At 37.7% G+C, this 16,068-nt stretch overlaps 3 protein-coding genes across 3 annotated transcripts; 1 reads left to right on the top strand and 2 right to left on the bottom strand.

The window, feature by feature from the left end:
• Positions 1-4,887: 4,887 nt before the first annotated feature.
• On the top strand, positions 4,888-7,745 carry LOC104756233 (calcium-dependent protein kinase 10). The gene is made up of 7 exons (XM_010478789.3): positions 4,888-5,939; positions 6,037-6,180; positions 6,272-6,424; positions 6,527-6,642; positions 6,734-6,901; positions 7,003-7,233; positions 7,349-7,745. Exons 1-7 carry the CDS (start codon positions 5,294-5,296, stop codon positions 7,520-7,522), a joined length of 1,632 nt encoding a protein of 543 aa, XP_010477091.1. The 5' UTR covers positions 4,888-5,293; the 3' UTR covers positions 7,523-7,745.
• Positions 7,670-10,071, bottom strand: LOC104756232 (protein NRT1/ PTR FAMILY 2.9). The gene is made up of 4 exons (XM_010478788.3): positions 9,722-10,071; positions 9,378-9,595; positions 8,713-9,266; positions 7,670-8,635 (listed from the first exon to the last, which is right to left on the bottom strand). The coding sequence occupies exons 1-4, from the start codon at positions 9,810-9,812 to the stop codon at positions 7,735-7,737; spliced, it is 1,764 nt and encodes a 587-aa protein (XP_010477090.2). The 5' UTR covers positions 9,813-10,071; the 3' UTR covers positions 7,670-7,734.
• A 590-nt stretch (positions 10,072-10,661) lies between these two features.
• LOC104756231 (isochorismate synthase 2, chloroplastic) lies at positions 10,662-14,650 on the bottom strand. Its single transcript, XM_010478787.3, has 15 exons — positions 14,419-14,650; positions 14,110-14,298; positions 13,252-13,487; positions 13,062-13,179; positions 12,859-12,975; positions 12,618-12,764; positions 12,461-12,535; positions 12,310-12,378; positions 12,054-12,172; positions 11,892-11,949; positions 11,685-11,795; positions 11,399-11,483; positions 11,125-11,222; positions 10,918-11,010; positions 10,662-10,833 (listed from the first exon to the last, which is right to left on the bottom strand). Exons 1-15 carry the CDS (start codon positions 14,641-14,643, stop codon positions 10,786-10,788), a joined length of 1,788 nt encoding a protein of 595 aa, XP_010477089.2. The 5' UTR covers positions 14,644-14,650; the 3' UTR covers positions 10,662-10,785.
• Between the last annotated feature and the right edge of the window lie 1,418 nt (positions 14,651-16,068).

The raw sequence follows: 16,068 nt of genomic DNA, 5'->3' as shown, positions 1-16,068 counted from the left end.
ATCGAAATTTCGAGACATTGTTGTATGTATAATGAAACTTTAATGAACATAATTAAACACGATAAGGTTTTGAAAAAAAAAATAGCATGAATAGTATGTGTTGGGTTCTCGACGTTGGTGTATTTTTAGTAGGGTTCATCATAGATAGATTAGGAGGTTGAAAGGTCTAGTTGGACAATTAATTGAAACCGATTTGTTCTGACCTACCAAATATTAATATGATCGAATCATTGACAACAACAAAAAAAAATCACATAAGAAATCCATAATAATATGAAAACAGTGTGGCTTTGCTTTAAAATATTTCAACGTATATGCATACTTTATACTTAATCCACCACGTGTTCCTTATTAAGTTATAACAAAAGCACTTAAGCTCTTAGTTGTTATGTATGAACTCACAAACAATGAAAGTTAAATCTAAATTTTGATCACGGTAATATAGCTCAATATAGCTCTAATCCTTTGTAAGAATGTAAGAATCTTGGTAAATGGCGACTGGATGTCTGCTTTTCCGCAATCTCTGGGAGTTTTTGGGGAACCAGGCTTCTCAGACCACAGCCCTTGTTGTCTCTTCCTAGATATCAACAAGCCGAAGATCAACTTGCCTTTCAAATTCCTGACCATGTTGAATCAACACCCGGATTTTGCACCCCTTATCAAGACATGGTGGACAGCTCTAAACTTCGAGTGCTCAAGAATGCTGAAATTCTCGAAGAAGCTGAAAGAACTAAAAGCAGTTATCAGTGAATTCAGGAAAAATAACTACTCAGACTTGGAAAAGAGAGTGCTCCAAGCTTATGAGGATCTTCTTGCCTGTCAGCAAATCTTGCTAAGTGATCCATCGGACCAAGCAATGCAAAGAGAAAAACAAGCACATCAAACCTGGTGTCTATTGGCAAAAGCAGAGGAGACTTATTTAAGACAGAAATCAAGGATTTGTTGGCTTGAAGAGGGTGACAAGAATTCAAAGTTTTTTCACAGGGTGGTGCTATCTAGACAAGCTCAGAATCAAATCCTCTTTCTCACTGACGAAACTGACCGTATCGTCGACACGAAGGTTGGTATCCAGAACTTAGCTGTTGAGTTCTTTCAGAATACCCTAGGTTCAGGATCAAACGCAACTCCCCTTTCTGTTGAGGAGCTCCAGCAGCTTCTTCCTCAGAGATGCTCTGTACAAGCTTTACAAGTCCTATCTGCTTCCGTATCGCCAGAGGAGATTAAAACAGTGGTCTTTTCCCTTCCGAAAAACAAGGCCCCTGGACCAGATGGCTACCCTGTAGAATTCTTCACGGCTCACTGGGAAGTTGTTGGATCTGATCTAATCTCTGCAGTTCTGGAATGCTTCAACCCCGGATGTATCCTCAAGCAATGGAACTCTACCATTCTCACTCTCATCCCGAAATCGCAAAATGCTTCATGGATGACAGACTTTAGACCAATTGCCTGTTGTAATACGATATACAAAGTAGTATCAAAGCTACTGGCTAACAGGCTAAAGACGGTTTTGTCTGAGCTCATCGCCAACACCCAGTCTGCCTTCATCCCGGGTCGCCTCTTGGTTGAAAATGTGCTATTAGCTACGGAACTGGTCCAAGGATATAATCAGAAAAATATCTCTTCAAGGGGAATGCTTAAAGTGGACCTCAAAAAGGCCTTCGACTCTGTACACTGGGAGTTCATTATCAATACGCTGAAGGCACTGGACTTCCCTGAACATTTTGTCAGACTCATCACTGAATGCATCACGACTCCTCGTTTCTCAGTCTCTATCAATGGTGAATCATGTGGCTTCTTTAGGGGTGCAAAAGGTCTTCGACAAGGTGACGCCATATCTCCCTACCTGTTTACTCTGGCTATGGAGGTTTTCACGCAAATCCTAAACAGCTCATACAACAGAGGTCTCATTGGTCATCATCCTAACGCTGAAAACCCTCAAGTAACCCACCTGGCCTTCGCGGATGACATCATGATCTTCTTTGATGGTCAAAAAGACTCCTTGGATAACATCACACGGGCTCTCCAAGGTTTCGCTGATATCTCTGGACTCTCTATGAATAAGTCGAAGACGGATCTGTTCGTTGCAGGAGTGAACCAAACTGAAACCAATAGGATTGCTTCCCTTGGATTCAGCTTCGGTTCACTACCTATCAGATATCTAGGCTTGCCGCTTATGCACAGGAAGCTGCGTGTAGCAGACTATGAGCCTCTGATTGACAAGATTACTTCGAGATTTACTAGTTGGTCCGCTAGAGCACTCTCATATGCAGGGAGAAGGGAGTTGATTTCAACTGTTATATATGGCACGATAAATTTCTGGGCTTCTGCGTTTATTTTACCAAAAGCCTGCATCAGACAAGTGGAGAGCCTATGCGTTAGATTTCTTTGGTCTGGGGATATTACAAAGAAACCCCACGCAAAAGTAGCCTGGAAATTGATATGTCTACCTAAGGAGGAAGGAGGTCTGGGTCTTCGATGCTTCTCATTGTGGAATAAAGTCCTCTGTCTCAAGTTGATTTGGAGGCTTTTCTCTGCAGAAGACTCGCTTTGAGCAAAATGGCTAAGAAATAATAAGATCAAAGATGGGGTCTTTTGGCTGATAGATGATAAGAAACAGACATCCTGGACGTGGAAAACACTTCTGCAACTGCGTCCTCTGGCAAGTCGGTTCTTACGATCTGAGGTGGGAAATGGGAAACATGTAAGCTTTTGGCATGATTGGTGGACGCCGTTTGGGCCGCTCATCAACTTCCTGGGGCCAACGGGACCAAGTCAAACTGGGATCCCTTTACACTGTTCTGTCGCCATGGCATGCTCTCCGAGGTCATGGAGGATAAGACCAGCTCGATCGCCACAAGCAGAGCAACTTCACATTCACTTAACAACAGTGCTGCTTCCAGCTTCGACATCTGAATCGGACTCTTTCCTCTGGCAAATTGAAGGTGAACGTTCAAGCAAATTCAATATTCAGAAAACCTGGGAGGTTCTCCGAAACAGACAAGGGTCCGTAACCTGGTCAAAGCAAGTCTGGTACAAAGGAGCTATCCCAAAACATGCGTTTCTTCTGTGGATCACTCATCTAGACCGACTCCCAACGAGATCTAGATTGGCGACCTAGGGAATGCAGATCGATACTTCTTGTTGCATATGCGGGCTCTATCCTGAAACCAGTGATCATCTATTCCTTCACTGTGAATATAGTGAGGTATTATGGGCTGAGGTTACAAAATGGCTAGGGTACAAACCCTTTGTGTTTCAAACGTGGGAACTTTTTTTCGGCTTGGTTGGATTGTTCAGATGCTATTTCTACTCAAACGTTAAGGAGGCTAGTTGCACATGCTGTTATTTACACCTTGTGGAATGAAAGGAATAACCGGCTGCATAATAACGACTCCACACCAGCACATGTACAATTCAAGGTTCTGGATAGACAAGTCAGAGACGCCATTCTCGCAAAGGGTCATCAGAAAAACTTCAAGGATCTTCTGGGACAATGGTTGAAGCACCTGTAACGAGTAATTTTTGCTCTCGTGTTTTTCTTCAAGTAGCCCTTGCTTTTCTAAATTTTTTTGGCAAGGCCTAATATGTATAACAATTATTGTAGTATCCTACAATCCTTTTCTTCAATGAAAATTCACAAATTTAAAAAAAAAAAAATATATGTAATGATACTAATTAGGTATCTTGTCGAAACTACACAGACATATATACTAATTAGGTATTATATGTATTGAATGGTATCACAAGGTAATGTAAATCCAAGATAAAGGAAACGAGTATGATGACATTGACAAATTGAACTTGTAGCGAAGTCAGGATAACAAGACTTGTGGTTTCTACTTTCTAAGCCAAAAAAAAAAACCACATAATTTTCGTTGATTTTTATTGTTTCTAGTTGTTGACTTCCATTATTGGAATCTTTTTTGTTATTTTGCTTATCTTTTTCGATTTTTCTGTAGCTGTTTTAGTTTATTTTCTACAACACAATAACTATTGCTCATAATTGACGAAGTCTACACACCTAATTTTCTTTTGTTGTCGGCAATTTCTTCCTATCTAGAATCTAGATTATAATTACGCGGGATACATCCAGACTTCGAAATAATACGGTTCTTACTTCTATAAAAAAAAAAAAATTTGCTCTAGAATTCGAAGTCTCAAAATAGTATATAACTTCTCTCTCTCTCTATCATTATTTTTGTTGGACCAAAAGAAAAAAAAAAAAAAATCATTTCGCCTAGAGAAGAAGCAAGAAAGGAATAAAAAAATAGTTTGAGATCAACATCGCACTTATTGTTGTTTTACTACCGTATCCATCACGCTGGTCAACAACTTCACAAAAAAAAAAAAAAAAAACTCTATCCTTGAACTTCAGTATTATCTCTTCATTCATTATTACAATGAATCACACCAACGAACGGCTAATGCGGTAATAATACCTCATTGTTAAATTGTTCATTGTTTGGAATATGGACTTAATTATGAAACTTATTTTCTTAAAACTGTTATTTCTATGTGAAATTATCACATTTTTAAAATAAATGCTCCTTTAAAACGAGGCAATTCAAAGCTTTGGATTTTCTGATTTTGTAGTAAATCCAAAATTTAAATTTTCTAAAAATTATTGTTGTCGGTTACCATTTGCATTTTGATAGATTTTAATCATCACAACACAGGATATGCAATATAGATATGGTCACTATTAACTTGAGAAAGATCATAGTATAGATTACCCATAATTATTTCTCTTGTTTTTCTTGTGCCATTGAAATGCAAGATTAAAAAATATCCAATGAGTTCAACACTCAACGAAGATATATAGTCAATTCTTAATTTCTGTGAGTCACAAGCTTGGACCAAAATCTCCATCTAGAACAAATATAAAAATAAAACAAAAAAAATGTTTATAAAGAAGATGGTGAAATGGTTAGAATAATGGGAACAATCCCTCAAGTAATACGCTAATTAATACAGTATTAAAATGCATTTTATTATAATACACAAAAATCAAAGATACCTTTTTTTTTTTGATTTTATTTATTTAATCAAAACAAACCAAAATCCCAAATTTCGAAAGGTCCGACTTTTCTTCACCTGAACCCGCGTTTTCTCTCCTTCCCCCCTACATTAACTCATCCAATTCGCCGGAATATAACACCTCCACCGTCTCCTCCGACGTCTATACAAACCCAAAGAGATAACCTTTCCCCCTCTTCTATCTAACTTCTTCTTCTTCTTCTTCTTCCTTAATCCTCTTCCTCCCCAAAGTTGCTGAGTCTCTTTCAACTCAGCCATGGGTAACTGTAACGCCTGTGTAAGGCCTAACTCAAATGAATCAAAACCATCTCCAAAGCCCAAAAAACCAAACCGAGATCGGAAATTAAACCCATTCGCCGGAGATTTCGTCAGATCCCCAACTCCAATCCGTGTTCTCAAAGACGTAACCCCTATGACCCACCAGATCACCGACAAATACATCTTAGGTCGAGAATTAGGTCGCGGCGAATTCGGAATCACTTACCTCTGTACTGATCGCGAAACCCACGAAGCTTTAGCTTGCAAATCGATTTCGAAACGGAAGCTCCGAACCGCCGTTGATATCGAAGACGTTCGTCGCGAGGTAGCGATTATGTCTACTTTGCCTGAGCACCCTAACGTGGTGAAGCTTAAGGCGAGTTATGAGGATAGCGAGAACGTGCATCTCGTTATGGAGCTTTGTGAAGGAGGTGAGCTTTTTGATCGGATCGTTGCTAGAGGTCATTACACGGAGCGTGCTGCTGCTGCTGTGGCGAGAACCATCGCTGAGGTTGTGATGATGTGTCACTCTAATGGAGTTATGCATCGAGATTTGAAGCCTGAGAATTTCTTGTTTGCTAACAAGAAGGAGAATTCTCCTTTAAAGGCTATTGATTTTGGCTTGTCTGTGTTTTTCAAACCTGGTAAAGATCCAATTTTTAATGGTTTCGTTGATATGTATTTATAACTCAGTGGTGGATTCTAATTTTAGAATATCCTGTTTTATCTCCTTTATTGTAGGAGATAAGTTTACAGAGATTGTAGGAAGTCCATATTATATGGCTCCAGAAGTGTTGAAGAGAGATTATGGACCTGGGGTTGATGTGTGGAGTGCGGGAGTTATCATCTACATCTTGCTCTGTGGTGTTCCTCCTTTTTGGGCTGGTTAGCTTCTTCTTTTATTTCTTCTAGCAGCTGTGTGATTGTCATCTATGTTGGTTAACTGAAGTGGTGGGATTGTGGTTTCTGTTGACAGAGACTGAACAAGGTGTTGCTCTTGCGATTTTGCGGGGAGTTCTTGATTTTAAGAGAGATCCTTGGCCTCAGATATCAGAGAGTGCTAAGAGCCTTGTGAGGCAGATGTTGGATCCTGACCCGACTAAACGGTTAACTGCTCAGCAAGTGTTAGGTAAAGCTCCTGCGTTTTGTGTCACTGTTTTTTAAGGTTAGTTATCTTAATTCTTCAACATCCTTACTAACTGGAATTTTTTGTTTTCTTCACCTTTTTCAGCTCACCCTTGGATACAGAATGCAAAGAAAGCTCCCAATGTTCCATTAGGGGATATAGTCAGATCGAGGTTAAAGCAGTTCTCTATGATGAATAGATTCAAAAAGAAAGTACTTCGCGTAAGTGTTTTCCTTTTTCCTTCTAAAATTTGTAGACAGCTCGAGTCTATATTTGGTTTTGATCATCATTTGTCCCTTTTGATACTTCCAGGTGATCGCGGAGCACATGTCTATTCAAGAGGTTGAAGTAATTAAGAACATGTTCTCACTAATGGATGATGATAAGGATGGTAAAATAACTTACGAGGAACTCAAAGCTGGACTTCAGAAGGTCGGTTCACAACTTGGTGAACCAGAGATCAAAATGTTGATGGAAGTGGTAATATATTTTTAAGCATTATCCTTCCCTGATAAAAGACTAATTCAGTGATCTTCTCTGATAAACATAGCTGAAATTTGTATGGCTTTGACTTGACGCAGGCGGATGTTGATGGGAATGGGGTTCTGGATTATGGAGAGTTCGTAGCTGTGATAATTCACTTGCAGAAGATAGAAAATGATGAACTTTTCAAACTAGCTTTTATGTTCTTTGACAAAGATGGAAGTGGATACATTGAACTTGATGAGCTACGGGAAGCTTTAGCTGACGAGTTAGGTGAACCAGACATCAGTGTTCTAAACGACATCATGCGTGAAGTTGACACTGACAAGGTTCTTTGAAATCTCTGAACAAATCCTCCTTAAGGCCTAACAGTTTAGATTTTGAAGTGAACAGATAAAATCACTCTGTTTCTGAGTTGGACTGTTGGTGTTGTTTGTTTTACAGGACGGGCGTATAAACTATGATGAGTTTGTGGTGATGATGAAAGCTGGAACTGATTGGAGAAAGGCGTCGAGGCAATATTCAAGAGAGAGATTCAAAAGCTTAAGCATTAACTTGATGAAAGATGGGTCATTACACCTCCATGACGCTCTCACTGGACAAACTGTTCCTGTTTGATTTTATTCGTTTATCAGTTAATGCTCCGTTTTTTCCCTTTTATGAAGTGGGAATTTTCCGGGCTTGTTCTTCTATGGATGGGGATTTTACAAAGCTATGGTCATTCACATATATAAACATTTTGGGTTGTATTTGTATGTAATGTTCTTGTTCAAAGGTTGTGTATTTATTGTCTCAAAGCCCTAAACAAAGAGTCAAAGTAAAGATCTTTATTACACTGAAACCTTATCAAACTCATCAGAAGACTTGTCCATGTCCTTGTCCTTGATCACAACATCTTTGTAACGGTACCAATGTGAGACTAACAAGAAATAGGCAAAGTTTGGAGTCATGATACCAGCAACCAAGAAGTAGAAGTACTCTAATCTCCCTTTGTTCAGATCTTCCGGAAGCCAACTTCCTCTCGAAAACCCTTCTGTGGTATCATGCACCGCTGATAACAAAAAGGTGCTGAGGTAACTCGCCAGTCCAATTCCACAATAATACAGAGAACCAGCGAAACTTCTCATGTTCTCTGGAAACTGTTTGTAGTAGAACTCCATTTGTCCAACTCCAGCAAGGGCGTCCCCAATACCCATTAGCACTAGCTGAGGAACCAGCCACATACCAGACATGGAAGAGATTGCGCCTTTTCTCGGGACAAACCCTAGTGTCGGCCTTGTGAGAGCTACCTTTCTTCTGTAGTGTTCTACAGTTGCAGACACCATCATACTTATGATGCATATAAAAATTCCTGCTCCAACTCTCTGCAGTTGTGTGATACCACCGCCTCTGCCTGTGTACTTTCTAAGGAAAGGTACAAGGACACGGTCATAGATAGGTATGAATATTGTCATTCCAAGCATTAAGAAGACGGTATAAGTCGCTCCTGGGATCTTAAAACTTCCTGAACCGAGGCGTCTATCGGATTGAAGAGACTGAAAGACTGTATAGGTTGTTTGTTGAATGTAAGCTAGGTAAAATAAGGCGGCCGAGAGCCAAACCGGAAGCACCCGGATCACACATTTCACTTCCTCCACTTGCTGCATACTGCATAGTTTCCATGTATTGGCTGGCGACCCATCTCTGTTTAGCTTGTCGTCTTGCGTTTGGATTGCCGATTTGTCAAGAAACCTGCAAATTAAGAAAACCCTAAAATGTTTCTAATTTGTTCCACAAAGAACTAAGAGAAAAGGGTAGGGAATTAGTACCTGAACTGCTCTGAATGGCTCAGTGTCGAGTTCTTATAATCCTTTGCGATGTAGTTGTAAAGCTCGTTAGTCCCAACGGTATTTAAACGCCTCTTCTTGAACGCAACAACAATGACACGCGTTATGCTGTGAATGGGACTGCCACTAGGTTTAACCTTGACATAGAGCTTAGAACCGGCGAAGAATATGATGCAACCAAGTAACATTAGAATAGCTGGGATGGCTAAACCAATGTTCCAGCTCATATTTGACTGAACATAGACGATGAGCGTTAACGACACCATTTGAGCAAACGTGAAGGTGAAGAAATACCAATTGAAGAAACTATCAATCCCTTGTTTCCCTTCTTTTGTCTTCGGATCGAACTGATCAGCACCAAACGGAAGATTGCACGGCCTAATCCCACCGGCTCCGATCACCAGCAAAACCATTGCTCCGGCGAGAAACATGATTTGTCCGATGGATGGCCCATTGCACACGCTTCCTGTTTCCTTAGCGCATTTATCTGGATGCAGCTTATGAATCACAGCCGTTAGATCCATCGCCACCGAACCCTTTAAATACAAAAAAAAAAAAAAACAAAAGATCCTTTACTTTTCAGACACAGACAGCAAGGTCAGTGAATATTTAAACTGAGAATTTTGATGAATTGGTCTTGGTGTTACGAGGAAGCAAGCGATCATGGCAAAAGATAGGGTTTTGTAGCGGCCGAAGTAGGAGTCACAGATAAAGGCGGCGATGATGGTGCCGAAGTTGCTTGTGCCGCCATAGATGTTGACGACCTTCGCCGCCGTGATGTTCTCCATGTTAAAAACCGTTGTTAAGTATACAACCAAATTCGATGAACTCCCAACTATCCCCAACTTCTCAAATGTCTCATTTCCTTAAAAAAAAAAAATCAAGAAACAGAGCATTAAGCTACTCTGTTTATGATCTTCTCTGTTTCTTCCATCAGTTTCTTGTTCGTTACAAGTTTCAAATTTTAAGTATATAAAAATTGAAGTAATACCAATGATGAAAGGCATGACTTTCCACCCTCTGTAGATGATCTTAGACTCATCACCTTCTGTAATGTTCTTATCTATCTTCTCAGCCTCCATTGCTATGTTTTTCTCGCTCTACTTTTGCTCACACTAAATGTGATCTAAGTATGTGTGAATGTGTGTATATATTTTTAGTTGGCAATGAGAATGATTCCATCACTGGTGAGGACAAAAAAGTTAATTGGACATTATACCAAAACACAAGTGTTCGGTTAGAATAATACTATTACTTGACAATAAAGACTCGACTTTATCGAAATAAGGACTAGAGTTAATTTGTGTGCCTTCTATTTTGATTTGTCAACAAACGCACTACATATGAGTTCGGATAGCTGATTAATTATCTGTTGCAGTGAGTAATGAGTTATGTAACATTCTCAAAACGATATGAACTATAAAGAAACGAACTTATTTTTGTTATTAGTTTATATTAACTGAGCAAAAATTTTAAAAGTCGCTCAGATTTATTAGTTCATGGGTCGTGCTCGGTAACTCGTCTGTAAATAGAAAACAATGTTACAAAAGCTTCACGTGTCAATAGAACAACTTCCCAAAACCTTCTCGTATAGGAAAAAGTGGGGAAAAATGCCTTTCCCGATTACAGTTTTGATTATCACGGGAACCACAAATATATATACCTTTTCTTAGTTGATAAAGCCATAAGAATCAAATTCCTTTTTGATTGAATTAGCCCAAAATTAAATAACTTTTTCTGAAAACTTATTAATTAGCACTATCGGTAATTAACCTTATAACGTTCGTTCGTTGCTGAATAACAAATTAAAGATTAGTTTTTGGAGCCTTAATTGTTAGTATCTTTTTTTTTTGTCGTTATAATAATTCTAACAAGGTGCCAAGGTGAAAATATACGTCAGCTTTGGATCATAACGTACGTAAGTTTGCTTCTTAGCTGAAAGAAGATTTTAATTAATGCAGCACCATTAGTGTTACTTCTATTTACAACGTACATACACAAAAGCAAATTTAATTAGAGATATAGTTTACTAAATAATCTCAACTTCCCTTTCCTCTAGTTGATTGGATGCAAAGCTGGCTCATGTTCAAGTGACTTGGTGAACTGCAAGAAACACATAAGAATCTGATTTCATAAAGATATGGAAAATTTTCACCGGTTGTGTTATAACAACAAAAACTTTTTCACCTGAGAGATTTTAAGCTCAAGCTCGTTCCACTCCGAGGATGGATTGCTTCCTGAAACTATGCCTGTTCCAGCATAGATCAAAGCTCCAAGACCCTGGGAACACACAAAAAAAGATCATATAGGTGCAATGACTTAAACAGTAAATGACCAGTTTGCTACACTGGAAAAAAGAATGTTATAAGTAAAAAAAAAAAAAAAAAAACTCGCCTTTTCGACTAAAGCAGATCTTATGCCTACAGCAAATTCACTCTCTCCACCACCAAAGAAGCCAATAGGTCCAGCATACATTCCTCTATCAAATGACTCTAGAAAACGTAAAAAAAAAAAAGAATAAGATGTATCAACTCTGAAACCTCAGTATCAATCCTATCAAATAGAAGCACTTATTAGGAGATGGCTTCTTCAGCAGACAAAGTTCTTTTTCCGGTAAGACTTTAGAGTTAAGAAATTGAAAAGGCACAAGAATCAAAGCATAGTATACCAATTCGTTCAATCAAAAGCCTTGCTTCCTCTACTGGACATCCGCAAACAGCTGGCGTTGGATGCAAAGCAGCCAAGATGCCAAACTGAATATAGACAGAAAATATTTTGAGGTAAGAGAATAAACAAATGTAGCTTTCGTCACCCAATAGCTAGATGACTGTAAGAGAATAAACAGATTTTTGAGTGAAAAGAAACTAATTTTATAAGTAAAAAAAACTTGCAGAACAAATCAAGTGATTCAGATGATCATGAGATGTTAAATCAACGTTAAACTGTCATCAAACCTCATCATCTTCTTTTCTTAGTTCTCCTGCAAGTTGAGAATACAGATGCTGTACTCTTGCAAGTTTTCTCACCGATTTCTGAGGTTCAACAAATACTCTGTCACATATGGTCTGCCAAAAATAAGAGAAGAATATGTTTTAGCATTCTGTAGATCATAGACACTAACAATTACAAACTAAAGACTAAGCTAATAAGATTGAACTTACTTTTAGCTTTTCTCTTATGTTTTCTCGCACAATAGAAAACTCAAGATCGTCTTTTGCACTGCAAAAGTATTTGCAAATAATATAAATACTTTTACATGCAAGTTTCTAAACATGCATCTTGCAGTAAGTATTCAAAGCAATTTTTTTCCTTCTAAAAGTGACCTGGTTAGTAAGTCGCGCTCAATCTCCATTTCACGAACCATCGAGTCTCCTCTAGGCCTGGTGGCAGCCAAAGCCTCGCTGCAGACACCTAGATGTTTTCTATGGAAGAGTCTCTCAGGCTGTTCCATTCATATGTATGTCAGAACCAACCAACACTTGATTTTCTCATCAACATTATCATAGGCATAGCAGCTAAACAACAGAGTGTACCAGCAACTTTAGCTAGCAATATAACCAAGTAGAACAGTTAACCTACCGTGTTCCCTATGAATGCTGGTGCACCAGGTGGTTGTAGACAGAATTGGTATGCGTCTTGTCCTTCACACTATCATATCAACAATTAGACTGAGATTTCAACACTTAAAAAGAATTTCTAAAACTAAAATTTTGAGAGGAAGAAAAAACACCTGCAGCCGTGCTAACCAAGCGATAGGATCGATGTCGGTATCCGTAATGACTCTGCTGCTGCGTGCAAGCACAACCTGAACGCATGACCAAAAAGATCAGCTCAATGAAACCCCTAAAATGTATAGAAAAGAAAGGACGATATGGTTCCTAGAGTACCTTGCTTAGTGGTGAATTTTTATCCTTTATAATCTCCAAAGCATTACTAACAGCAGGGTCGTAGGCTCCTTCACTTGGAACATGGTTCTTGCTAACAACAGATACTCCCAGAGATTCTCGCCGTAATCTCATAATAATAGAAGAAACCTGATAACACCAAATATAAAAAAAAAAAAAAAAACATTTAGCTCATTATATCAAGTAGATCATATGTACAGAGCAGATTTCAACAATAGTGAACCTGAAGCATAGTTTCTTGAAGTGCTTCAATAGCATTTTCAAGCGTACACGAGAGCTCATTGTCCCAAGCAACAGTTGCAGCCAGCATTGAGCTTCCCCCAAACTCATCAAACTCGACCTATTAGTGTATATCATCAACCAAACAAAGTCAATTATTAGTCCATGGTTACAAAACTTCTCTTATAAGGAATCAAACTATAGTACCTGAGGCACTGTAAAGTAAAACGAGCCAAAGTGTTCCCATTCTACAGCAATCTTTCCGTTGGGATCAAATCGAAGACCTCCATAAGCACGAATCAGAGGTGACTTCGAAGACAAAAACCTTCAAAAACAGGGGAAATCAGCAGAAAGAATCAAACTTGGGATCAAGATCATGAATGTTCGGCGTTGGTACCTTCGGATCGATCTCCAGTCATCATGAGTAAAGGGATCAAGATGGCGGAAATATACAGCAGATCCGATTCCAGCAACACTAACCGGGTTACAATCAGATGATCCATTGTCACTGGAGAAGTCTTGAAGTAGATCAGGACGGCCAGCGTCGCTACGGCGGGAAAAGAAACTGCGAGGAAGACCCTCGTTCTGCGCATGAAGCCAATCGATTGCTCCGATTTGCTCCTCAATTGGTACCTTCACTCGCAAGATTAAGGTCTATAAAAACAAAAATAGGGTTTTTCTTTTTTTGCGCGGGAGAGAGTCATTTTTTTCCTTTATCTTTAAAAGTCAAATATCATTCTTGTAGATAAACCCCTGAAATAAATAAATTTTTTGTTCTGTTTTTTGTTTAAAATGTAAGATTTATAAACCAAATTTACTTTCTTACATGATAATTTGCCAAAATGATTTTTATGAACAGGTAAATCCATGAATATAAATATGTATTGATAGCAAATTTACTATATTTTCTTTGGTATTTTTCTAAATCTAACAATAATTTATTTGCCTAGATAAAAAACAAATGTAAGGCTGATGATGCAAATAAATAAAACATGACTCCTTTCCGTATCATAGGTACTGATTTTTAATAAATCTAATAATATATATATTTAATAATAATATATATATTTTAAAAAGTATATTAGTTCGATCAAAACCAAAAAAAGATTATTAATCAATGATTATGCAACCGACAAACAAGAGAATGAAACAAAATCACACAAACCAATGTAAGAGCTCCACGTAGCTTATTAACCTCTTTGTTTGTGAAATTTTCGGATCGGCACAAATATAAAATCAAGAAATCATGACGTACCTGTAACCGGACAATGCCGGAGGAGAACGACGGCGGTTGAGATTTGAGGTCAGAGACGGCTTTTATCAGCCTCTCCGTCGCGGCTGCGGGAGACGGAACCATCAGGAGAGTTCTTGTTTCTACCGTGCCGAGTGGCACTTTATGGTCAGCCTCACATCCGTTCATAGAGAGTGAACAGAGTAAGAACCTCTGCTTTCGCAAAGAGGGTTATTATAATTGTTATCACGTAATAAGACAAAGAATAAGTAAAGGGAGAGTGGCTGGTACTGGTAGTTGTAAAAAATGTAAAAAAAAAAAAAAAAAACAAACCTGGCGACGACAGGATGATAATTTGGTGGATGAGGTTAGAGAGTAGCTTTGGAAGATTGGACTAGGATTGTACTTTTTAGGGTTTTTGCCCAGAAAATGAGATGCAAATTGAATCGACGCCATCAAACAGATTAAAGCGATGTTGGTACTATATATTTTTTTTCTTTTTGTTTTGTTTTTTTTCTTTTTGTTTTGTTTTTTTTGTTTGAAGTATGTGACACACATGAGACTTGACGTTGTTTGGTATCTTTGGCTGAATATATAGAGATGTGATCCTGTCGTAAGAAAAAAAAAGAAGTTGTAATGGTGAAATGGGGCCACTAATATTAAATGTTTGTTTGAATTTCTTAAGGATCATTCAGTGTTTGGATGGTTACATTCTCTCTGTATTAAATTTCTAGGAAAATTACAATGACGATTGCTCTTTTTTTTTTTTAATTAAGTAACTTGTGTGAATTTTCTTTACCAAATACTATCCAAAAAACAAAAACCCCTTTATTCATTACTATGTTCATCCTTTTACCATTTTGATGCTTTACTCTGTAATCATCAACCATCGGGTTAATTTTTAATGGAAAGCAGACGTTACAAAAGAAAAAAAAAAAAGTAGATATAAATTGAATAGTTCAGTCTCCTTAAAACTTCAGTATTTTTTTTATAAAAAAGGCAAATTTGTTGTACTGATTATACTAGATTTTCAGAGGACATTTTTCCCCCCTATAAAGTTGCGCCATTAGAGTATAAGACAACGCACCACTTCATAACATGGCAGTTGGCAACTTGGCATGTAATCATAGTAGAAGAATAACGGATCTGAATGGTAGAATGAGAAAAGGGAAAGACAGAGAAAAAATTTGGTGGGGCAAAAAAAACATTGTTTGGTGGGAAACTTTTTTTTAATAATAAATATATAAAGATTTCATACAGCCATGACATAAATGTCAGACAGATTTTTTTTAAAAAAACATAAAATATGGAAATAGCTTAGGTGGGAAACTTCTCACCGCTAAATAGAGTGAGAAGAATTAGTCTAGAAATCATCCATTCAAACCCTAACATTTAAACATTGTTTTCATATCATATATGACCATCTTCAATATTACATACACATCTCTAACATACGCATCGAATTAATTAGTTTTATGAAACCTAGTATGGGCTCTTTTAGACCCAGCTAGAATTACAGTATAGTACTATTTAATTATTTGGTTATCCTCATTAATTAGTTGTAAGCATGTTTAATTTGGACGTTATTTAATTACATACTTACGTTATCATAACTATCACAGTGAAAACGATATTCTAAACAGAGACAAATATATTGTTTTCTTACTTTTTTGTCAACAATGTTCTATCATTTTAATAACTTAGTTTCCGAGTAAAATCTCCTTAAATAGCGATGTATAGAGAGAACCCTCTTTAAATAATTAATAATAATGATAGAGATGTAAGATGTTTCATTTCATATTAGATTATAGAGCCTGCCTAGACGCTGCTACGTTTGGAGACTTGAAATCTTTAATTTTTTAAATCATTTAGAACGTTGGTTTAGTTTACTAATTTTGTTATTAGGAGTATATGATTTTTTGCGCAACATATGAAATTTAAATACCATTTATCAATTTCATAACACGAGTAGATTATGTTAGA

Source organism: Camelina sativa, chromosome 17, assembly GCF_030686135.1.
Source record: "Camelina sativa cultivar CO46 ecotype springtype chromosome 17, ASM3068613v1".
Taxonomy (NCBI): Eukaryota; Viridiplantae; Streptophyta; class Magnoliopsida; order Brassicales; family Brassicaceae; genus Camelina; species Camelina sativa.
This window is presented reverse-complemented; position numbering and strand designations above follow the sequence as displayed.